This window comes from Lutjanus erythropterus, chromosome 11 (genome assembly GCF_056507025.1).
Source record: "Lutjanus erythropterus isolate fLutEry1 chromosome 11, fLutEry1.hap2, whole genome shotgun sequence".
NCBI lineage: Eukaryota > Metazoa > Chordata > Actinopteri > Lutjaniformes > Lutjanidae > Lutjanus > Lutjanus erythropterus.
The window spans coordinates 23902051-23927316 of record NC_139327.1 but is presented as its reverse complement, the minus strand read 5'-3'; the positions used below and the strand labels follow the sequence as shown (position 1 = coordinate 23927316).

The window sequence follows — 25266 nt, the reverse complement described above, 5'->3', positions numbered from 1 at the left end:
GCAGGCTGCTTCACAGGAAGCTCTGCAGCAGCACAACAGTGTAATGGGCTGATGATAGAGAGCTGTGTGTGGCCATGTAGAGTCTGTGAGTGTCCTGGACTGGCAGTATCACTCTGAGTGAGGTTACTATATAATGTGCCATGATGGTGTGTGCGTTCAAGACAGCCCACAGGCCCACTGAGAGATAATGTAGTGCAAAGCCATTAGGTTTGTATGTTTATGCATATTTTGTGTGCATGCAATGTGAATTAGTGTTATTTTAAAAATCATTTGAATCAAGGAAAATTAGTAGTTTTGTAGTTTCCCACTTTTTTCAAAGGTTAGATGAGTGTCATTTTTTTCACAATTAGAGTCAATGTTCAGCCTTTGTGTTCAATTAAGTAGCTTTAAGGTCATAAAAATCATCTTATTTTATTGTTTTGTAATGAACCAATTACTCATTCCATTAAATGGAAGTATTCTCAGCAGCAAGTGCATTGTTTTATTCCAATATTCACCCTCATGTATTTGCCATCTTTGGAAAGTTTAAGGACCTCCTCTGGAATTTAAAATATTGTTTTGCAAGTTTAGGTTGGATGGTCTAAACTGCTGTGTTGTGACGTGTGAAAAAAATGTCATTTTTTAAGTAGTTAGGATTAGGGTAATTTTGTGAGATAAGTAACAACACTTAAAGTAATTGTTACAGTTGTACTTTTTCCTCTGTGTTCATTCACTTTACCTGTGTTTGACACAGAGAATGTCATAATGTTCTCTTAAGGGCCATCTGCACCAAGGACTACAACTATAACTATAATTATAACTGTAGAAAATAGAGTTCTAAATTATATAGCTATAAATTGTTCTAACTCAAGTGGATGTTGGTGTCCGGACTGCAGCTTTATAGCTGTGGTGTGGACTCCACCATTCACTTGAGTTACAACAATTTTAGGACAATATGTTTCACAGTTATAGTTATCGCTCTCGGTGTGGATGGCCCTTTAGTCTGCTTCCTTTTCAGCTGATGCTCCATTCAAGGCAGCGACTACAGTAATAGAAGTCACATTAAGTTTAATAGTCCTGACAATTCACAGCATGTCACAGCTTTTACAGAGGTCTGACTATGTGACTAGTACTCAAACTATTAGTTGATTAAACAATTACTCACTTGACAGGAACATAATCACCACCTTTTTAGAAATCTTTTCTAGAGACCTTTTTTTTTTTTTTGAAAGATTAATCGTTTGAGTTATTTTTCAAGTAGAAAAGCCAGACATCCCCTCGTTCCAGCTTCTCAGCTGTGAAAAATTGCTGCTTTTCTTTGGTTTATTAAATATTACATGGAGTTGAAGTGTCTGCAGTGGAAAACATGCAAATTGCTGATATCTCACCTTTGGATTCAGGAGACTGTGAGGCATGTTCACTATTTTTTTTTTGACATATTATACACAAAGCAATTTATCAGCTAATCAAATCACAGAGCATCAGAAATCATCAGAAATAATTGTCATCATCAGATTAACTGATGATGAAAATAATACATAAGGCAACATATAGAGTACCGTGATCCTGACACTTCAACAGAATCTGAATATAAACAAAACATTAAAAAATTCAACCTGGCAAGAAGAAATATGTGGCTTTTGTGTGAAGATGTTTGGGCAAAGTTTATGGAGTGTACATGGTTAGGATAAGGGGTTACTGAGAGATCAGTAGAAGTACAGTACAAGAAGAGTAAAATATATTTTATTCCAATATTCCAATATTGATATATCGACAAATATATTGGTGCATATCAACAACATATATGCTGATACCAATAAAGGCTGACATAGATGCGATAGGCCAGTGGCAGGCTAATAACATCAGCAGTGACTGATGTACAGTAGGACCGGGTGATATGTCTTATAAATAATATACTGATATTTTAGGCTGTTTCACCATTATTTAATATATTTGTATAGCAATTTTCACGTTTTCTCTAAAATAGGCCTAACATATCATAAGGGTCACACTCAATATTTTTCATAAATAAAGCGTATATAAGTAGGGTGGGTTATTTCTACCTACTTGGCACAGTGAAATATTATGATGGACGATGATATTGTTGCTGATGGAGTCACACTAGCAGCAGAAAAGAAACACCACTGCCACCAATGTAGCATCTTAGGTTTGCCTAACTGGGCCTGTTTAATACCAAAATAATAACCAGACACTTTTTCGGAGACATAACTTTAGTGCAATTAGCAGCAGCAACCGCTTCTTTTTTTCTCTCTCTCTCTCTCTCTCTCTCCCACATGTGACTGTCAGCCATCATGGACAATGGTTTCATCAATTACTCCAACACTAATACCTACATATCAATATTTATTGATAGTGCAACAGTATTTTTGGCATGACTGATTTCACAAAATACAACACAATGAGATTAATGTAAATTAATTAATGTGGATATGATGACAATGTGAGTAAAGGCAAATAATAGAACAGCTAGAAAAGTGTGATAAGTTCAGAAAATTACATCACACACTGTAATGCAGCCTGTAAAACCAGGAAAAAACAACACCTGTATTATGATATAATTTAGGGGTGTAAATCACAGGTGTCATCATGACACAATATATGGATTCTTTGGACAATTACACAATATTTGCCGATATAACAAACACAATTTTGATTTGATTCAATTTAGGAGTCTGCAGTCAATGTCAGACAATATCATACGTCCATTTAACACAATCAGTTATGTTTATGGCAGGAATTTCAAAATAAAGGTGAGTCTTAAAGATGATGAGATAGATCGATATTTTCACTTTGCATCGGTAATATTGGATCGTTGAATATCGAATCAATATATCAGTCCAGATCGATGTATCGCATACCAAAATTTAAGATGATATCTAGTCACAGTCACAATATCGATATAATATCACTCTATTACCTGGTCCTAAAGTAATATAAATTAAAATAACTGCATTGGCCACTTGTGTCCCCTGAAAGTTAATCTGCTTTGGGAGGCAGTTACAGTTCTGTTTCACTCTGCTCTCACTCACACAAACACACACACAGACACACACACACAGACACACACAAACACACGCGCTTCTTCCTCGATAGATCCTTGGATTTGGGTCCGGCCTCCTGGCTCCCTCCCTCTCTCATTGTGCCAGATCAGCGGGGCCTTGAGATGAATCATTAATGACCGGTTCCAACAGGCTTAATGGCCTCTAATGTTCTCTAATGATCTCCCGTCAACGCCATGCGCGCGCTGCCCTAATGGATCCAATGCCGTGGAGACTTCTCCGGGTTGAACTTCGGTAATTCGTCCTCTTTTCGTCGACGAGCAGCTCACAACAGGAAGTGCGAAATGAAGCCATGAGCACACGGCTCCGGAGCTCCTCCACGGGCGCAGCATGACTTTCCCTCTCCGCCGATCGACCTCAGGTAGGACCGGGATTTGACCCGGCCTGTAGTAGTCTTGTTACTTTTTTTTTTTTTTTTTCTTTTTTTTTTTTTTTAACCAATATTAGTACAACTATGCGCACACTGTGTTTTGGGAGTAAGGGAGAAGGGATAAACGTGTAGATACGGTCAACAGACGCTCTTAAAGTCTCTAAACGGACTTTTAAGACCTTCATTATATTTACTTGGTGTTTTTTATTGATGTAACAGACAGAGTTAGTTTTCGACCTTGACTCTGTTCTCAAAATATCAAACTTTCGGCTTTTCAAAGTTCTGTTTGAAATAATTCGATAATTATGGCATAAACTGAGTAAAACTTGTGTTTTTTTAACTCAGTTAAAACTTGAAGCGCTGTCCGTGGTGCTGAAAACAAAACCGGACGCGCCCTTCTTCTGGTTCAGACTGCTCGACTCCCAACAAAACACTTTTATTATGCACTCATATACATACATTCATAATGAATGACCTTGTAATTTAGGCTGTGGATGTTATTCTGCTGTATCCACTGCGGCCTGGAGGATGAATTTATCTTAGTTTGAAGAGCTTCTAAACTTGTGTCTGTGTCCTCCACACTCGATTTCACAACCCCAAACTTTTAAAACAGTCTGGAACTTAACAGAACTTTTTTTTTTTTCTTCTTCTCATTTTGGAAGCGCTAAATAAATTGTTTAATTGGCTCAACATGAGTTCACACCACCGCCCTCTGAGAGCCTGAATCAAAAGTCTCATGCAGCGCTCTGCACTCGGACTGCTGTAATCCCTTTACTGTCCAGATCCGTGTCGGCCTGCAGGGCGGTTTCTCACATCGTCTAATCTACCAAAAGAAGATGAACCAAAATAACTTTTACCTTGACAGAAATGGCACCAAAAAGTACGCCAATTTTACGGTTCTTTAACGGATGTATCACGCTGTTCACTGCTGCCTTTGATGGTTTACCTTCTAAAGCCCTCAGCAAGTGCTTAACTCAGTCATGTATGGAAGCCCATTTCAGCCAATGTGATGAAAAAAGGTAATTTAAGCCATTATAATGAGAAACTATAACAAAATAACGAGTTAGTATCTAAAATAATGACTTAATCTCTCAAACTAATGAGTTACAATCTCAAAATAATGACTTGGTACCTCAATAATAATGAGTTAGTATTTTAAAACAATGAGAAACTTTCTCAAAATAATGATTTATAATGAGCCAGCATGTCAAAGCAATGACTTAGTATTTCTAAATAACTACTTAGTATCTAAAAATAATGACTTAGTATCTGAATCCCTACTTTGAGAAAGTTTCTCTTTATTTTTCTCCATATTTTGAGATACTAAGTTATTAGTGTGTCATTGTTTTGTGAAGGTTATTCATTGTAATGACTTACTGGCAGTAAGTAATGAATACTGCTGCATGCTGCTGGGTTCCTGTGGTGCGAGGCTGGCTGTACTCTAACTGGCATTCATGTTTAGACTGAATCACACTCATTAGGGCTCTCTCTGGATCTCTGCTGTAAATATACTGTAGTTTCTTCTTCTCCAGCCTTACTTGTCAAATCCCTGCTGTCTGTAGGGGGCGCTATAGAGCTCCAACCAAATCTCATAGAAGCTTACATGCTTTTATCTACAGAATAGACAAACAGCTCAAATGTATTTGAATCCCTTATTTACTCAGCAAGAATCTATCCCGCTGAGGCCACTTTTATGATTCTGTTTCCACTTATAGACTTTCATTTATTACTCAGTAATTAATCAAGGCTGTCCTGGAATATTGTTTTAATCCCAGAAACAAATTCTTCCCTCTGTGCTTATTTGTTTAATGTTCTTTATATTGATTCTCTTATTGACTGACTTGTTTTCTGTGACATTTCAATTAGTTACTGAGCTGATTCAAGGCTAAGGGTGAGAATTGGTGTTTGTATTTGGTTTGCTTTTCCTGCAGCTTGTATTTGGTACATTACATTGTGTTAGCTCATGTGTGTGTGGCTTTTGCTTTTAGGGGCACGTGGTGCTTTAAAAGCAAGGATCTCATGAATGAAAGATGAAGGACTGGACCTAGCTTTCAGTCATTTCATTACAGTGTTTGCCGGTGTTTGCTTTCATATTTTGATGTTTTAGATCACAGATTGGTTATGAAATCTTGTGAAGTGCTGTCGTCTCTCCCTGGGAACGCACCACATGTGGGTTGTACAGTAACACACTCAACAAATATATACAAGCAAAACTTTTCTTTTGGCTCCCATTTTTCATGAGCTGAAGTAAGAAATATCAGACTTCCTCTGTAAACACAAAAGGTTCATTTCTCTCAGATTTTGTTCACAAATTAAAAACAGCTTGATTACTGCACAGATGAGCATTGGAGTGGTGAAAAAAAGACATTTTAGAGTCATGACCAGACATTAAGCCAATATTAGCCTAACTCTAATCAGTCACTCCTCATGCCAAAACCTAACCAACCCAACCAACAACAGCAATGAATACTAGCCAATCAGAGGCAAAGGAGGACGGGTCATGACTTTGCCCTCCTGGAGAACAAACACTCTTAGAAATCAAGGCGCTAACAGCAACCATACATGAGTCTTCATCTTGTCCCCAAAGGAGAATCCTCCTTGATTTCTGGTTGAACCTTTCATTAAGGTTCCATTTAGAACACTTTCAGAGAGTTCTACCTAGAACCCAGCATACAATGTTATACCTAGAACCATATGTGACAGGTTTCACCTAGAACCCTCTGTGTTCCTACTTTCTAAGAGTGCTCAAGAACCCAGGGGGGGGTTCTACTTTTTTTATTGATTAAATGTAAACATCAACATTTTTACAAAGAAAAAAAAGTATATTACCCCCAACCTTGACAAAATGAAAAACAAATGAATTAAATAAAGTACATAAATAAATAAATAAATAAATAAATAAATAAAAGAAAGAAAGAAAGAAAGAAAGAATAAAGTCAAATCATAATCAAAACAGTGCATAATTTGCAAAAAGCTTCAAATCATTCAAAATCACAAGTTTCCAAGAAGTCCATGTAAGGACTCCACAAACGAGCAAAGTTCCTGTCCTTCTTTTTTCAAATATACATCAGTCTCTCCAAACCTACAAAGGCTGTTAATTCCTTTGTCCACATTCCAATGGAAGGTGTATCCATGTTCCTCCATAAAGATGAAATTACCCCTCTGACTTATAAAAGTCAAAATTCAATAAGCAGTGACTGCTGCAGAGTTACAACAAGGTCCTCAGGTTGTATTCCCAATATACAGACTTTGGCTCGTATGGGGGTTCTACTTAGAACTTTTTATACATTCCTACTCTAAGGATTTCATCTAGAGCCCACCTAGGGGGTTCTAACAAGAGCCCTTTTATATTATGGTACAAAGAACCCTTGACCAATGAGTTCTTCAGCACTCTAAGAAGTAAGTAAGGGTAAAGTAAGTGTTTCCAAAGGTGTTTTCCTCAAGAGCCGAGCTTTTATTCAGAACTATTTGCTTCTGAAGAACTTTCTAATGAAGAAAGACTTTGTCATGAATTCTTTGTAAGACTAAGTGTTCCACAACCAAGAACCCCTTTAATCCAAAGAACTCTTCCTTCAATCCTTGATTAACTCTTTCATCAAGGGTCTTTCAAGGGTTCTTCGTACCTTAATATAAAAGGGTTCTCATTAGAATCCTTTGGGTGCGTTCTTGGTAAAACCCTCGAAATATAATAAAGTTCTCAGTAGAACTCCTTGGATATGTTCTAGGGATATAAAAAAGGTTCTCAGTAGACCCTCCTGGATGGGTTCTTGTTTGTTCTCTTAGCAGGTGAAAATGTTCCGGATAGAACTATCAGATTGCCCTTTTCCACCAACATGGAACCAACCCGGTTTACACACCTAATTTTGAACTGTTTGGAGCATTTCCACCAAAAATAATTGGTTCTAAACTCTAAAAGTTGGTTCTCAGCCAGCAGGTTTTCCTAAGGAACCAAAGTGGGAGGATCATATATTACATGTCGTTGTGCGTTCTTCAACAGCCTCCATAGAAACATGGACTGGTTTGCTAGATAGTATCAAAGTTCCAAGAACCAGAGCTAATCTTGGCAAAGGAGAAAAGCTCAGTAACACAGATATTAAAAGATTTGTGAACAAAATTTGAGAGAATTAACCGTTTGTGTCGACAGAAGAAGCATTAGATCCTTCACAGTACTTAAACTTGTGAAAAATGTGAGCAAAATCAAAAGTGTTGCATTAATATTTTGGTTTAGTTTATATTTATCTGCACATTTACAAGGGTCTTACCTAACCCGAAGACCAGAAGGTGTAACTTCAACTCCTTCAGTCAGAGGCTAAAGGCTCCACTTGAGTGACTAGCAGGTCTTGACCCCAGCGTCTGTCCACAGTCCATCACTTTCTCCTCCACCCATTGGTTGATCCCCTCAGTGGGCTACAGCTCATACTGAGTTCACCTCCTCTCCAGTCATGTAATTTACTGTTCACCACATCCTCTCACCCTCTAGCCATCGATTTCCACTACCTTTTCCACCGGAGAACAGCATGCCTGCCGCTCGGCGCCAGGTGCCACAGGTCCACCTCCGCTGTGAGCTCTTTGTCCACCGCCTCATCTTCATCCTCAAGAACACCCGTTGGAGCTGCAGTTGCCATGCGCCTGTGTTGCAGCTGTATCTGGCGCTGAAAGCTGTGCATCCATCTCCCCGTGGGGGTTGCCTGTGGCCGGCCAGCCTGACATGCATGAATTGGCTGATTGCTGCTGTTGCCTCTGTTCTGGTGCGAATGCAAAGGAAACATCGACGCAGATCATCCAGGCTGAAGTGCTCATGTCTCCTTCCTGCACGCTGCAGCCTTTCAGCAGACGTGAACCTCTGCACCAAAAGAAGATGGGAGCCCCTCCTTCCTCCCTCACACTCTCTATCTCTCTCTCACACACACACTCTTATCTTTATTCCTCAGACTTTATTTCCTCATATATGCAATATTTTCTGCTCTTTTCTTTCTGTCTTCTTCCTCCCACTCATTTTTCCTTCTTTCTTAAGTCATCGTTCTCTTTTCCCAATACATTTGTAGGTTGTGTTTTCTACACGCGTCACCCTCTTTCTCTCTCTAACACACACACAAGCACTCAATATCTCATTTTCTCTCTTCCGCCCCCCTCCTTTTCCATTATTCCTCCTCTCATTCATTCACCTGTCTCCCCTCTTATTTTCCTCCTCCTATATTACATTCCCCCTCTCAATCTCCCTGCACTCTTAGAGATGAGGGTTCCAAAAGAGTTCTTCTTGAGATTCTACCCAGAACCATTTGCTTGTGTTTTTCCTCAAGGGGTCCTCGTAAGACTTAAGGTTCCATTAAAACAGTATTCACCCAAAGAACCCATATTGGAAGAAAGAGATCTTCAAGGATTGTTTAAATCCTTAAAGAAAAGAGTTTATTGAGGGTTCACAGTTCAATCCTGGGTGGGTTCTACATGAAACCATTGGACTACAAAGGGGTTCTTGGTAGAATACCCTGGGTGGGTTCTAGACAAATCTATTGGAACATAAAGGTGTTATCAGTAGAGGCCCCTGAGTGGGTTCTAGTTAAAATTGCTGGAAACCCACTGGGTGGGTCCTAGTTAAAACCATTATAATATAAAAAGGTTCTATGTCAACCTCACAGGGTGGGTTCTTCTTAGCAACATTAGAAGGTGGAAAGTTTCTGATATAAGTGAAGGTTCTGGGTGGAATCATAACACCATAGAAGGGCTCTGGGTGAAACCCTTATTGTGGGTTCTAGCTTGAACTCTCTGAAATGGATCCAAGTGGAATGTTAAGGCTCTAAGATGAACCAAAAAGGGTTCTCCTACAGGGACAAGCTGAAGGACCCTCTGTGGTTCTCGTTAGCACCTTTATTTGTAAGAGTGTGTGGCACATCAGTATTCTGTCTAACATGTAAATATCATGCCACGTGGGGTTCGGGGTTACAGGTGCCCTGTGAGGAAGAGCTGCCCTCCCCTCCACACACCCCAACACCCCAAACCGACCCCCTCCTCCTCCTCCCAACACAGACACACACACGCATGACACGTTCACACATACACCCCCTCCTCCACCACCTCCTCCTCCTCCTCCTCCTCCTCCTCTTCGTTGTTCTTCCTCCTCGGGGCGAGCAGGGAGGGCTGCAGCAGTTTTATGAACGGCGGCACGGCTGCATCATGATCCCTTTCCCACTGGAGCAGCCCCGAGCTGTTTCATTGACAAACATTCCGCCTGCTGCATTTCTGTCACGGACAGCGTCGAGGAGCGGAGCAGCATCACCGGGGGAGCGGTGCAGAGGAGCAGCAGCAGCAGCAGCAGCTGCAGTCAGCATCAACAACGAGCCCCGGTGTCGTTCACCCCAGCTCCTCAGCTGTTGATTCGCCACTTGGACCCGGACTGGACCTGCTCTTCTTCCTCTTCCACGCTCTCTCGGGACGGCCAGAAGCATTACCTGAGGAGGGAGGGAGGGGGGGCAGCAGGCAGACAGCCTCTGCCACTCAGAGCCCTTTGGGGGGACGTGAGGCGGCGTCACTCTCTGGCACATTTCTGGATTTCTTTCACCACTTTCTTCCATGACGCGCCCGGACGCACCGATGGAGGATTCTGGACGCCTTTTAAAATCACGGATATCTGCGAGACTGCAGCGGCCGGTGTGTGATGCGAACTGAGCCGTGGGTGGTGTAGACCCCCTCCCCGCACCCCCACACACCCGCGAGCCCCCCTCCTCCCCTCCCTCCAACCGGGACGCACAGCCTCGCTTCACTCCACCGGGGGAACATGTCCCGGGCAGCGGCCATCGCCAGCTCCCTGATCCGCCAGAAGCGGCAGGCGCGGGAGCGGGAGAAGGCGAACGCGTGCCGCGGCAGCGGCAGCCCGAGCAACAGCAAAGGCACCAACGAGAAGCCGAGCAAGCTGAATGTGTTCTCACGCGTCAAACTGTTTGGATCGAGGAAGAAACGGAAGAGAAGGCGACCACCAGGTCTGAGAGGAGAGAAAAGTCGGAGAGAAACGAGCTGCAACCATTCTCACCATCATCACCACCACCTCTGGCATCATTACCACCATCACCTACAACCAACACCATGTTTCTTTCATCACTCAAGCTGCTCCTTCATCACTCCATCATCCATCACCCTGTGGACAGGAATTAATCCTGTTGCATGACACCACAAACATCTCGTGTATATAACTTTGTATTGTCCCGCAGCAAAGTGTTGTAGCAGTCTCTGTGTGTGTGTGTGTGTGTGTGTGTGTGTGTGTGTGTGTGTGTGTGTGTGTCTGATTTCAGTAGTACTTCACCTTCTCTCAGCATCATGTGACATCTGTCAGTTATTCTGTGATTTCAGTGTGCGCCACAGTGTTCAGGGGTCAGGGATTGATATCGGGCCCTCAAGGCCCAGTGATTGGAAACATAAACAGCTTCTCCTCCTCTGACACTTCCGGCTTCTTTGAGGCTGCTGCTGGATTTGATCACATGACAGTACAGTAATGAGGAATGAATGCTGTTAATGTGTCTCCTCTCCTCTGCTCCTCTCAGAGCCCCAGTTAAAGGGCATTGTGACCAGGCTTTCCAGTCGCCAGGGCTTCCAGCTGCAGATGCAGCCTGATGGCACCATCGATGGAACCAAGGATGAAGACAGCACGTATGGTAAGTCCAATTCTGATCCTTTGGACACAGAAAAGAATAATGTCCAGCCATGTCTTCCCATAACCAATGATTTCATTTGCCTTCTAGTTCAAGAAGCCCATTACTGGTTATTTTTTATTATTGACTAAAAGAAATGTATGTAATATATTTACTGTCCATCAAATGAATTCCTGTTTATGAGTGATAAGAAATCATCAATAATCCTGTAGATATTTATAACGGTTAAACTGAGCAATATGTCAATGGAGTCTGGCAGGCAGTGAGGCAGGCAGTCACTGAACTCAAAGGCCAGAGTGTATATTTTCAGAGAAGTGTGCTTTTGTTTTTAATATAACAGGCTTAGCTTTATACTGACCAACAACTGAGAGTTATAAACATCTGATCAGTTTACAGTGTAGGACTCGTTATCGCTTGTCAGTGTTGCTCATCTTGTACTTGCGTAGGTTCAGTGTTATTTATTTTATTTTTTTGGCTGATTTTTGGGGCGATGTTTGTCATTTTATTTTTCTAATGTAATGGTCTGCAGAGTGCAGGTTCTGCTCCGCTCCAGCGGCACAGTACACCTCCACTCAGCTGGACTATGAGTGTGCTGAGCTGAGGTGAGGAGTGATAAGTAAACAACCTGCAGAGCCAGAGACTTTGCACTGTTTTCATGAGGTGAATTTGGGATTTAATTCAACCAAACCAGAGTTGGCGATGTTGGGACAGTGGTCAGACTAACAAAGATGGTTTTAGTGAGTTTTACAAGGAGTTAACAAGCCAATTAAGCTCGTCTTAGTGCGGCAAAAGAGCCCAGTACTTTGATTTGGACTCCATTATCCATTTTTAAATGCTTGGATGTTACATATTTTACCTTTAATCTCTAGATGGCTTTCTGTTCTAATTCGTTGTTTTCCATAAAATATCAATCATAATTTCCCAAAGGCCAATTTGACATTTTCACATTGTTTTATCTAATCAGCAGGCAAAGATATGCAATTCCCGATCATATATGACAAAGAAAAACTGAAAATCATTGCATTTGGGAAAATGGAACAAATATGTTTTTTTTAATTTTGAGAAATGACTAAAACAATCAATTATTACAAAAATTTCTGCTGATTAATTTTCTCTTGATCGACAAATCAATTAATCAGCTGATTATTTCTGCTTTAAAGAGAAGTTAAAGCCGCTATAAGGAACGTTCATATTTTGTTGATATTGGAGGCCCTTGTGGACAAAAGCAGCAGTGTTTTCACCGTCATAAACGCAAAATCTAACGTTGAAAATAAAATTATCTTGAGCAAAATCTCCTCCTTCTTTTTAACAGGATAATGAACTGTAACTGTGCCTAGGAAATTGTAAACATTTGCTCATCTGGCTATATAGCTGTATTTCAGTAGTGGTTCTCAACCGTTTCAGGTCGAACCCCCGACAAATTATTATGTTGGTGACCCCCCCCCCATTCAAACATTACTTTTTTAGTGTTTACATCTGATCAGAACCAGGTGGTTTATGTTGGTAATTGTAATATTTTTTCTTGGTTTACAGTTTTAAACATTAGTGAGGTTGCTGTCATATTATTATATACATATTAAGGACAGCTGTGTTTTTGTATTTTTGAGTGCTTGTCTTGTATGTTTGATGTCTTTAAGGGGCTGATGTCAGTGAAAGTACAATATTTTAGCGATCTCCTTGGGGGTTCCGACCTGCAGCTTGAGAACCACTGAAATAGCCCATATTCTCACTGATGGTTGTTTGGTCATATAGAGGCATCAGTGTTAAACTGAGTTTCACCACCAGTTAAAGACTCCTTGTAGTACGTTTATGGAAAGACGTGTGTTACTTTCTGGTGACAATTACAAATGCAGTCTTTTAAATGCTTGTAAACTGTTTTTCTGTTCTGGTATAAAAAAAAATAAAAAATTCCAAATGAAAGACCATATCTGAGCAGCAGTGCAGGTTGACTCAGTCTTAACAGCTCAGTTTGGGATCTTAAGAGTTTATTAACTAAAGGGAGATAAAAGAAGATAAACAGATTACAGCACAGTAGAGACCAAAGCCGAGCTTTCTTTTGATTTCGATATTACTTCACACTACAATCGACCATTACAACATATTGAAGGTTCAATATCCAGCAAGGTGTGATCTAGTTTAATTCCCACATACCCACTGTAGAGGTATCATCCAGAACCAGTTTAAATCCAATTTAGTGATAAACGTCACCCTGTGGAAATCAGTCTGAGGTGGGAATTTAAACTCAGACAGTCACTCAGCAACATGTCAAGTGTTCATTTAATTAGAGAACTGACGCAGGCTTTTCCTTCAAAGGTCAGGTGGCAACATGGCAATCTATCCACGTTAAATGTTTCCCAGTTAAAGAAATCGATTAGATATCCACGGGATGCACGGTGCAACGTTCAAATGAGGGGTGACATGATGAAAGGTCGAACTGGACCAGTGAGCAAATTTTCTCTCGCTGGCTCCGTCTCCTCTTTCACACAAACACGCGCAGGCTGCAACGTGTGATTGATACGGCTAATTCAATTCTGTTGTTGTGATTCAGACGGCAATCACTCTCCTCGTGTTGCCAGTGTCACGTATTAATCTCCGCCACTCCTCGGGCCACCAACTGTTTGTGTACAAAGAGAGAGACGTGGCTACAAAGGAAGCGTGTTCTTTAATTAGATGATTACATGGTGTATACATCATGTAAACGCCTACCCACACGAAAACCAGTCGACCGTGACTGGATTTGAACGGATAATCCATGTAATCCACATCTCAATATAACCACAGTCATTATAAAAGAACATGGTTGGCTAAATGAGTATAATTAAACAAGAGCCTGACTCATCAAACTGTCCGGAATAATTATGGTTGCTGCTATAGAGCTTTTACTGTAGAAACATATAAATAACTTTTCTGCTGGTGCCCACTGAAGGCAAACCACCGGGGAAAACAACACCGACGAAGAATATGGTAGATAGTATCAGTGTTGTGGTGCGATTTCTTGATATACCCAAAAATATGGATATGATGAAGCTTTAAATCTACTGTAGATCATTTATCTGTTCATCCAGCATGCCTGGAAATCCATTTAAAATAGATCAGACTGTCTGCTGCTGGTGCTTCATGTCACATTTACTGTCATGTATTAAGGATGTTGAACCCAAATTAATTGTGCTGTAAAACTCACAAACAGCCATTGTCAAAGCACCGACTCTACGTGCTGAAAAGCAGCGATTAGACCTCAAATAATTGGTTAATTGATCAAGAAGTTGATTGGTAATTTACTGGGCAAAATGTCAAACTTTCTCTGATTTAAGTTTTTTAAAGGAACATTTCACCCCGAAATTAAAAACACATATGTTTTTTCCTCTTAACTGTAGTCTCTGTAGTGCTGTTTATCCATCTAGATAGGTTTGGTGTGAGTTGCCAAGTTTTGGAGATATTGGCTGTAGAGATGTCCGCCCTCTCTCAAATATAATGGAACTAGATGGCACTTGGCCCGTGGTGCTCAAAAAATACTCAAAAAACCTCAACAGCAATTTCTCTTCTCAGACCCAGTTACTCAAGAAAATCCACAGACCTTGTTGTGAGCGTTTTCTTGAAGAAAGTATTTTCTTTCTGCCAAACTACACCCAACAACCGCGTAGTCAGCAGAATGAGGCATGCATCCAGAGGTGTAGTGCTATTTGTTTAAGTACCGGAGCGTCAGGGTTGCCAGGTCTGTGTGACAAAACCAGCCCAACGGCAGATCAAAACTTGCCCAAAACCAGCCCGGTCTCACAGTGTGTGATGTGTGCCAGGTCCGCCTGTGTACGTGCTTTGGAGTCAGCTAGGTAGGATTAAGGTCTAAATAAATTATTTCATTTAAAATATGGATAAAGATAATATTAACGTAATTTGAATGCAAAATTGGTCCACCCAATCTGTGGACAAAAACAATCATCCCGCAGCAACACAGGAAAAACGCAGACCTGCCCTACACCCGCATCCATGCCAGTGCATGCTTTAATTGTCAGGTCATTTAACAACCGTTTCTATGGTAGCAAGTTCATATTACAGTAGTCAAGTATAACTGACCACATGATCAAATGTTAAACTGACTTTATGAATAGTTTCATTATGAGGAGAATAGTATGAGTCAGTCTAAATGAGCGCTCTCTATCTATCTCTGCTGCGCTGCTGAGTCTGCATAAAACTTCTGTCATCAATTAATTGTCAATATGACAGTTTTGACAATTCCATTTGTTTTTATTGGTTCTGTTGTCTCTGGTCTAAAACATGAATGGTCCAGGTCACATTTGCAGTGCCCAAAATGCTTACTATCTATAGAAAACACCTAATAAAGATGCCTGTCACTGGAAAATCTGCTCCCTGTTTGATCAGAGCCTTACATTTTAGTGATAATTCAATCTTCAAGAGCATAAAAAACAGATTATGTGAACTGTGAATATGCTATTAGCTCACTTGCACCTGCTCATGGACGAGAGGCTTGTGCTCATCACAGCGTGACAGGATGTAAACATTGATGGCACCTCCCATGTTCAAAAGCAGGAGTTAGTCCTGAAGAGATTAGTTGACTGATCAATTAGTTACTTGGTAGAAACAATTTTGTTTATTGCATCCATCACTTTTTGAGCAGAATGTCAATTTTTTTGATATTGTGATGTGCAGCTTTTGCTACCGTCAGACATTTTATAGACTAAATGATAAATAGAGAAAGTGGTTCATAGTCCACACTTGTAGCCCTGATAGGAATATTTTCATTTATGGTAGTAGAAATAGCTCTGACTCTGTGGCTTTTCTGTTGAAAGCGGTCTTTGCACTGTCACATGTAAACCAAACCTTGCTTTGTTATGTCTTTTCATAATTCTCAGCCTTTTCATCCCACGCTTAGTATCAGAAGCTAAATCATTAGTGTAATTCAGTAGCCTTAGCGCCTGACTGACCTTGTAAAATAGCTTCTCTGTGGCAAAATGGAGGTGTCATCATACCAGATGCTACATTGATATTGATGAGGATTTTTCTCTCTGTTTCCCTCTGTGTTCCCTGTGTGAGCGCCTGTTTGTTTGCTGTGTGTGTGCTTGTCTGTTTATTGTGTGTGTGTGTGTGTGTGTGTGTGTGTGTGTGTGTGTGTTTGTGCGTATGTAGCTGTGTTCAACCTGATCCCAGTGGGGCTTCGTGTGGTGGCCATCCAGGGCGTCCAGACCAAACTCTATCTGGCAATGAACAACGAAGGCTTTCTCTACACCTCTGTAGGTTGCTCACACTCACAGACACACACCACCACCACCACCATCATCATCGTCATCATCATCATCATCATTATTACACACCATTAGAGGCTAAAATCTCCTCTTTGGGTCAGGTTGAGTAATGAAGCAGCAGCTTTCAGTGTGACCAGTCTCATTATCATCCTATCATCACATCAATACTTTAACTACAGTGTTGCCTCGTGAGTCAGCTGCCACTCGGTGCTATAATCCAGTGTCTGAGCCTCCCTTATCTGTCTACTGATATTGTGGCTTCTCAGGATTGATTTCAGATCATCCTCCAGCCTGCTTTTGTTTATCCGCCTTCAGTCATGCTTTGATAGGATGATTACTTTGTGTCCATTTACACACGGCTCCTGAAATTTGTTTTTATGCTTTGCCCAGATAGATTTACACATACATCCACCGCTGTGCATATATTTCTCTGAGACGGGTCAGAAGGCAATGCTGGCTGCAGTGCAGTGCATTAAGTGCCTCACTTTAGCTCTTGAGCGGAGATGGTGGGTGGTGTGGATGCAATAACAAAAAAGAATCAACAAAAATAACACCGGCAATCTAAACAAGGCTGCAACGAGACCAAAAGATGAAAACTAACACCTCGGTGTAATAACAGCCTTCTTGCTGCGAGTGCTACGCCTGTGCAGGCACGTATGCCACCACAGTATCTGACCCATCATGTCCGGTCCTGTCCGGGTTTCAGTCATAACACTGATATCGCTCATTTCATCTTCTCCCCTGATATTAAATGCAGAATACAAACACAAACACACAAAATCTATATAAATACACACTCGCATATCACATTTGTCTGTTCCTACTGAATCTGTTTGGAGATTACACATGCTCAAGACTTAATCAAAATTCATACAAGATTAATGGGTGACAGAGAGAAGAAGCACTCTTTCTGTATCTTTCCGTTTCCCCCGGCAACCTGGGCACCATCTTTCTCTCAGCGGGCTGGTTGGTATTCAAGGGAGTAGCCGGTTGCTATGGAGATGCAGGAATAAGGAAATGCAAATGTCAGCTGTCCTAAGTTGGTGCAGTTTGTTCTCGGAGACTACAGCCCGGCCGAGATAATGATTCAAAGGGCCGACTAACTGATGGATGAAAACACTGATGGCAGTATGGAGAAATGATTGAACACTTTTTAATGGAGTTGCCATTACAAACTCATGCCTTCTGTGTGACTCGGCTCCTTCTGTGCAGCTGACGCCCGCGCCACCTCTCCATGTCTACTTAATCACCGTCTTGTTTTCTCTCTGTCATGATTTGTTCTAATATCTGTCACACTCCCCCCCCCCAGGAACATTTTACCCCGGAGTGTAAGTTCAAGGAGTCTGTGTTTGAGAACTACTACGTCACCTATTCCTCCATGCTGTACCGGCAGCAGGCCTCAGGTCGGGCCTGGTACCTGGGACTCAACAAGGAGGGTGGAATCATGAAGGGGAACCACGTCAAGAAGAACAAGGCCGCCGCACACTTCATACCGAAACCACTGAAAGGTAAGACCAGCAGTACAGCAACAGACTAAAGTTTAAATCAAACTGAAGTGGACTTTTGTTCTGCAAATGTATAGATATTTCTTAACTTAAACAACTTTAAAGTAGCTGGTAACTTTATACAAAAAACAGCTTTTTGTCATATTTGCTGAAAGTGGCACAATATCCTGACAGTATTTCACAAGACAGTTAATAGTAGCGGTGGGAAAAAATTGATTCTCCCAGGTATTACAATTATTTTTTCCAGATTAAAATTAATATAATGCTAAATAATTAGTGATGTGTCCATTAGTTTGATAGCAACAGACAATATGAGGGCTCCTCAAAAAAGTGAAGCCAAAGCATCTTGATCGCCTCCTAGTGGCTGGCTGCAGTACAGGTCACAAATCCTGCCTCCCCATTGTCAATCAACAGGACATGGGCCAAATTAAAACATCAAAGTACATGTCAAATAATTGTTTTTCAAAGATTTCTGTCATTTTGGGTAGTTCTTATCGTTCAAGTGTTTATTTTTCTCGTGAGTTTGGTTTTAATCAGTTATTTGATGCCATAAAAACTGTGTTTGTGTCATGATTGACAGTCGAGTCCTGCTTGAGACTGGTTTTTGAAAGGACAGGTTTCAAAGTCTACTTCATATGTGAAGACTGTTAATGTATAGACTCTGTGTGGTTTTCAGGGGCTTGATTAATTTTGCCTAACATCTTATTTTATTTATAATGTTCTTGTTGGCACTAGCTAGATTTGTTTTAAAAAGTATTTTAATTACCACTTTTATATGCAGTATAGCAATGATGCTATGACTTATGATGTATAATCTCTAGAAGTGTCTGATTCAACTTTTTCCTGTGGCAAGCAAAAATTTCAATAAATCATAATACTGAATCGCAGTTATTGTGATTGTATCGAAATCGTCCGAGTAGTAGTGCTCAGCCAAGACCTGTAGACTTTGACGTGCAAATTCAGTGGAGTCCCCCTTTAACATCCATAAACACAGCTAATATGACTCATCAGGACTGTGTGCAGTAGGTGAGATTTGATCATCTTTGATTGACAGCATAAACAAATGCCACCAAAACTGTCAGCACATTTTGATTCAGGTATTTCGAGACTGATTGGTTAAAGGAAATCCGTGATGTCCCGTTTCGCCAACTTTGGCAGAAAATAGTGGGTTAATGAAGGAACCCACCTTTCATAGCAGGAGGCTGATGAAGAAAATAGGTTTTCCAGCCTTTTATAATGTGACTGGAGGGGTTCCTTAAATATTCATGATTAAATAAGCAACAGTCGAAGTTAATGTTTGGAAAAAACATCCTTAATTATTGTTTAATAAGTTCAACATTCAAAAACTAATCTGCTTCATCAGGACTCTGCGGGCGTGCTTTGATCAGATTTGACTGACACTGGCATCGCCTTGGCAACAGCAGCAAACAATCAACCACTGTCATCAGACATTGACTCAGAGTGTTAATTTCCTCTAAGGGACGGTTCAGATTATTGGAAGCGGGGTTGTGTGAGGTCTATAGTCGGTGTTGTATCTACAGTAAATGGCAGTCAGCAGGCACACGGGTTGAAGAAGGGGTCTCGGTGTAGGAAGTTAAGCAATGTACACAAAAGGTCTGCTATATTAAGACTATTTTAAACTTTTAAACGTAATTTTTCTAATGGGAAACTGCCGTTATATAAGCCATATATTGCTCTCCTCAAACCAACCACACTTCACTGCCAAAAACAGTAATTTTACCTCACAGAACATATGAGTTGTTGGTCTAGCACTGCCTCAATCTGTTAGTTTGTTTGTGTTGTTGCGTGGCTCTGGAGTTATAAAAGGTTAGTTTGGATTCGCCAAAGTCACACAATAATAGAAACAAACTGACAGATCGAGGCAGCGGTAGACCAGCAACTCCAACTTAAACTGATATTGATTTTTTTTTTTTAAGTGGACATTTTAAGAGGCTTAAATACCTTTTATTGCTGCCTGACCCTGTCCACAGCAGCGCATTGTTTAGCTTTCAACACCAGTACTCACGCGGCATACTGACTGGTATCTACTGTAGCTAATACACTGACTATGCATTAGAAGCTCATACAACCCCATTTCAAACCAGACAAACCAGCCAGACAAAAATCAAATGCTGCTGTCTCTAATGTCAAATAACTAAAATTCTAACTTAGTCTGTTCATGTAGGACCCTGTCAAGTAGCAGCTGTTTTCAGTGAACGGGCTCTAACAGCCCCACTGTACACCACCTGCCCAGCAGACACACACAGTTAGTGACGAGCTGGTGAACAAGGTAGAACATCAGATGTTTCCGTAAGAAGTTAGAAAGAGAAAAGAAAGAAGCTGAAAGCAGAGCGAATATCGGACTTACATTCATCAGATGGACACCGACACGACTCCAAATGAATGCTAATGTTGTTTCACACCTGCTGTGTGTGTAAATAGGCTATTTGCTTACAGACTTGCAAGTTTAAAGGTGATTTATGTTAATGTTGCATTACACCTTGTTCCCGCTGCCTCAAAAAACCAACAAAAAAACCCAGCTATTGCAGGTTTAAAGAAAAACAAATCAATACTTTACTGAAAGCATAATTTGTTTGTTTATCATTGTTTATTTTTAGAGACCATCATTACCCATATGGGAAACAAATAGAAAAAAAAGAATTTAAATTTAGTAAATATTTATGTTTTACATGCATTTGATATCTTATGAGACTATGATTTACCCATGATAATAGCCACTTTTGCATTTTTCTCACATACATAAATCTAAGAATTAAGTGAATATTTCATGTCTCATTTATAAGTAAATTCAATGGCAATGATGAATGATTTTTCCCACTTTAATAGGTGAGCCACTGGGACTCTCCATGTCTGTGGTTTTCATTCAATATTCAAGCATGTCTCAGTTATATAAACATATATTTTTTTTAATTTGTATGTCTCATGTGTGGGACATCTTGTAGGCTAAATCTTTTAAAGTTTTTAAACAATACTTGCAAGATTTTAGTTTCACTAATAGTTGCCCAACTCACATAAGTTAGGATACTGCATGTGGACTGACTGTCATTAATGTACAAATGTACACATTTTTACTGAAGATCTTATATCTGATTTAACTGACATAAATTCCAGATAAAACACAAATAATTGGTCAAATGCATCTGTATCTTTTCCATAAGGGCACTCATGTTTTTATAAATCATTACAGTACAGCCTAAAACTTAGCTTAGCATTGCAGGAATTCCCTAACACGATATCAGTAAGACCACCAACTTAATAGTTTAATCCACTCACAAATATTTTTTTCTTATGTTTATGTTGCCCAAAATGTCTGACCTTGACTATACTGACTTGTGTCTGTGCACATTTGTCACTAGATAGGTATTTTCACATTCATGTTCTGAAGGAAGACATAGCTGTACACGTCCTGAAAATCTGAGATTCAGATGTACCTGAGCAAGCTAGATTTGGTACGTAACAAATCGATCGAATCAATGTAGATCAATTGCAGGCAGTGACACCTGAAACATCCAGCGCAGAGCAGAGTTAGCATTAGATGTATCAGCCACTGATACGTCTGTTAGTCGCTGATTTTGGTGAACAACAAACTCCTCTTCTGGTCCAGAATCTCTACTTTTCATGTAGGAAGACCATATCAAACAAAATATTAATCATAGCAGAGTAGAACGTCTGGAGGGGAACCTTAAAGCTCGGGTGGAGATTCTGGAGAAAGATAGCTGTTGAGTCTCATTTGCAGGTCGACTCGGTCCTATGTTAGATACTCCTGGCTCTGATTGGTTGTTTTTCGTTCAGGCATTGTGGATACTTGCAAATGCTATTAGGAACCTGAGTTTTTCACATAGTATCTGTCTCATATACTACTGTCAGGATATAGTGATATAATTTCAACTAATGTGACAAAAAATATTTGAGTTATCTCACTTAAAGTCTAGATTAAATGAAAAATGCCCTTTTAACCCTTTTAGATCACATCCTCAGTCATATTGTGCAGATAACTCACAGTATATGCCAGGAAAAAAAATTCTTTGTATTTTTATATCAGAATCATGGAAAATTGGTTCATTGTTTTTCCGCTGTAAAATAAAATATGACACATGCTTACATGAGCTAGAACCAACCAATTTCAGCTCATAATATCGTGATATCATCTGTCCATTTTTCTTCAACTTTTAGGGGCCCAGAGCACAAAAGCCAGGTCATTTTACAGTGGATGGCTTTAACAACCAACATTTGCTACATGCAGCGTACAATGGGCTGGGAGCCGGGCCTCACTGATTAACGTTACTGCACAAAAAACACAATGTTATAACTTGTGCAATAACACAACTTAATGACTCAGTTCACTGACTTGGGTGAAGCTGGATCGTATTTTATGGAAAAAATTCTTTTTGGTTGTCCCTCTTATGTCCTCCAGCTGCTTAGCTTCAACTCTGGCTCAGAGTTTCTGCTAACTTAGCCGCCGCTGGCGGGCAGCAGAGCTGTGCTCAGCATCCTGAGTGCTTTACTTGCTGCAAAAGTGGCTAGCAGCTAATTGCTGTTAGCTTGGTTAGCTGCACAGCTCAGTTGGCAAACTCAGTCTCGAGGCAAGCCAAACCCAGCAGAGAAATCATCTTTGTAGTGTATTTGTTCTTTGAAGCAGTGTTAGATTGCAGTCTCCCCGTGTTCACAGAGAGCCCTGTAGCTGTGTGTCTTGGGAGATGTTGTGTTGAAGCTCATTCAGCCCTCCGCAACAAGTCCCTCCCTCGCTGCACATTTCTACAGGAAGCACATCAATATGTGGAGGCAAATAGCACTCTGCTTTCTGTTTCATGTGGACTAATAAATAATTCCTACCTTGTCTTGTTTGTGTGTGTATGTGTGTATGTGTGTGCGCGCGTGTGTTTGCAGTGGCCATGTATAGGGAGCCGTCCCTCCACGACCTGACAGAACTCTCCCGGTCAGGCAGCGGCACACCGACCAAGAGTCGCAGCGCTTCGGCTCTACTTAACGGTGGAGGGAAGTCGCCCAGCAACAATGACTTATCCTAGCCCACCACCCCTCACACCTCACACACACACACACATACACTCACAGACACACACCCGCACAAACACATACACACACACACATACACAGATCTCAGGCCGACATGCCCACACATCAGGCTGGTGAGGGGGAGGAGGAGGAGGAGGAGAAGATGAAGGAGGACAGGAATGTGTTCTTCCACTTAACGGAGCCCACTGTGACTGACTGTGATGTAAATAAATCAAGGACAATCAACCCGTCTGGCTCTGGTCTGCAGAGAGACAGGACCTGTGAATCTCTTCCCGTGACCACTCTTCCCGCTGTATCATAACCAGAGAGAACCAGGGAGGGAGGGAGAGGAAGAAAAGAGTCAGTCAGTCACATAGTCAGATAAACAGACTGTTACAGAGAACCAAAGAGTCCAAGTATTAACTAAGTTACTGCAGTGAAAAGACAAGAAAGTTAAAGAGTGACAAAGGAAGGAAGAAAGTCCTTATCTATCCTACCGTACGCTATGTTTACACAGAGCTCATGGGGTTAAGTCATATTTTTAAACCGATGAACGTATTCCTTGTACACTTGGACTGATCACTTGTTTGCATGCAGGTGCGCCTGTGTGTGTGTGCGTGTGTGAGTGGTCAAGTACACGCTGTGCTTGCAGTAGGAGTGTTGCGTGTGTGGGCAAGTGAGAGCGAGTGTGTGTGCGCACGCATGTGTCTGGGGGGGGATTTTACCTTTTTAAGATCTGTTGTATATCAGACAAACCTCCTGAGGGCTTTAGCAGGTTAAAATAAGGTTTACTGTATATGCTTCCATGCTTACTTCTTACAAGCAATGCTGTTGTTTATCTTTCCGTTCGTTGTTGTCGTCCCTTGCTGTTTGTTTGTTTGTTTGTTTGTTGTTGCATGGAAGCTTGTGGACCTCTGCTCAGTAGCAGCATGCTGAAGGTCCTTTTTTTCTGGTCTTACGTGTTCCTGACCAAAAAGAGAACACTAGTGAGCCAATAGTGTCATTACCAGAACACTAGTGAACCAATGTGAGGGTGTCGGAACACTACTGGACCAATAGTATTGCACCAGAACATGAGTGGACCAATGGTGTTGGACCAGAACCAGTTTAACCAATGGGAGCACAGATTAACTTACTATTTTGGTTCCTGCTGTGGACAAACTAGAAATGCACTAAATAAACTCTTTCTAAAGAAGTTACTAGACTCTCGTCTTATTTTGTTGAGTTTTTCACCTCGGTTGATGTAATGTTGAAATGTTTTAAGTTTAGCGTACAATATTAGAGACATCACTGGGTAATAACAGATTACATGTAATCAGGATTATGTAATCAGATTACAAAAACAAGTAACTATAATGGACCCAGATTACATTTGAAAAAATGACATTCTTAATTAGAATTATTAAATATATACTGAATATTTTGATAGATATTTTTTTTATTATAAATAGCGAGACTTTATACCACTGGAACCCAATAGCAGCCATAACATGACGAAACTGTTCTACTGTGTACCAAACTAAGTTACTCTTCTCACCAGGTTGCCAGTTTAGATAATCGTGGTTTAACTGATACATTTTTTGATTTTTATTGATGACTTACATTGAAAATAGGAGATAAACATTTTCTCTTGCTGTTTTTGTAAAGGTAAGTTGATTTGACCCATTGACCAATACACACTGTTTGCATGTATTTCAAAAGTATGTTCCACTAGGAATAAATGAGTGGTTAATTTGCAAAAACAGAAAAACTGAAATTTGATATGTTTCTTTATTGGTGTTTTTTTTGGTGTTTTTTTTAATTTTGCACACCAGGGAATATCAAACTGGTGCTGGGCTGTTTCAATAATTATTATTGTGCAGTAAAAGGAGTATCAATGTAACTGTTTGTTTAGTTATTTTAAAAAATGGCTTTTTATCTGTTTCAAATTTTAATTGTTTTTAATTTTTTTTCTCTCTGGGTGAATTGACCCTTTAATTTCTCAAGTATGCTTGTATTTAAATTCATACCGGCAATGGAGCAGAACTTTTCTCCCTCATGTTATTTTAGAGCTTCTGAGCAGGTTTGGAAAATATAATGTGTCCACACTGGCAGACCATATTAAAGTTTACTAAAAAGTAGTCAGTATACATGCTGAAAAACACTTGATTTTTTCATGTATTCTCTCCCACAGTGCTGCACATAAAAAAAGAGGTGGGTGAGCTGCTCGTACCTGAAAAAAAAAATAAAATAAAATAATAATAATAATTAAAAAAATTAAGTACCCTCAAGTACCCCTGCCCTGCATGTTTTAGATGTTTCCCTGCTCCAGGGTACTTGAGGACCAGGGTTGAGAAACACTGACTCAGGCCACACCCCATCAACCACTAGATGGCGCTTGTAGTTCAGAGTTATGATTCT

General features: G+C 40.5%; 1 protein-coding gene across 3 annotated transcripts in view; it reads left to right on the top strand.

Moving 5' to 3' along the window:
• LOC146319133 (fibroblast growth factor 13-like) overlaps positions 1 to 24061 on the top strand; it is a 31414-nt gene extending 7353 nt beyond the window's left edge. The window contains exons 1-5 of one of the 3 annotated variants that reach the window (XM_084729736.1): positions 3278 to 3420; positions 10962 to 11072; positions 16212 to 16315; positions 17637 to 17835; positions 22741 to 24061. In XM_084729736.1, the coding sequence (XP_084585862.1) occupies positions 3390 to 3420; positions 10962 to 11072; positions 16212 to 16315; positions 17637 to 17835; positions 22741 to 22880 (585 nt within the window). In that variant the 5' untranslated portion in view covers positions 3278 to 3389 and the 3' untranslated portion in view covers positions 22881 to 24061. Of the gene's footprint in view, positions 1 to 3277; positions 3421 to 9518; positions 10404 to 10961; positions 11073 to 16211; positions 16316 to 17636; positions 17836 to 22740 lie in introns of those variants that run through there. The other 2 variants (XM_084729734.1, XM_084729735.1) reach the window with 2 other exon arrangements.
• Positions 24062 to 25266: the final 1205 nt, after the last annotated feature.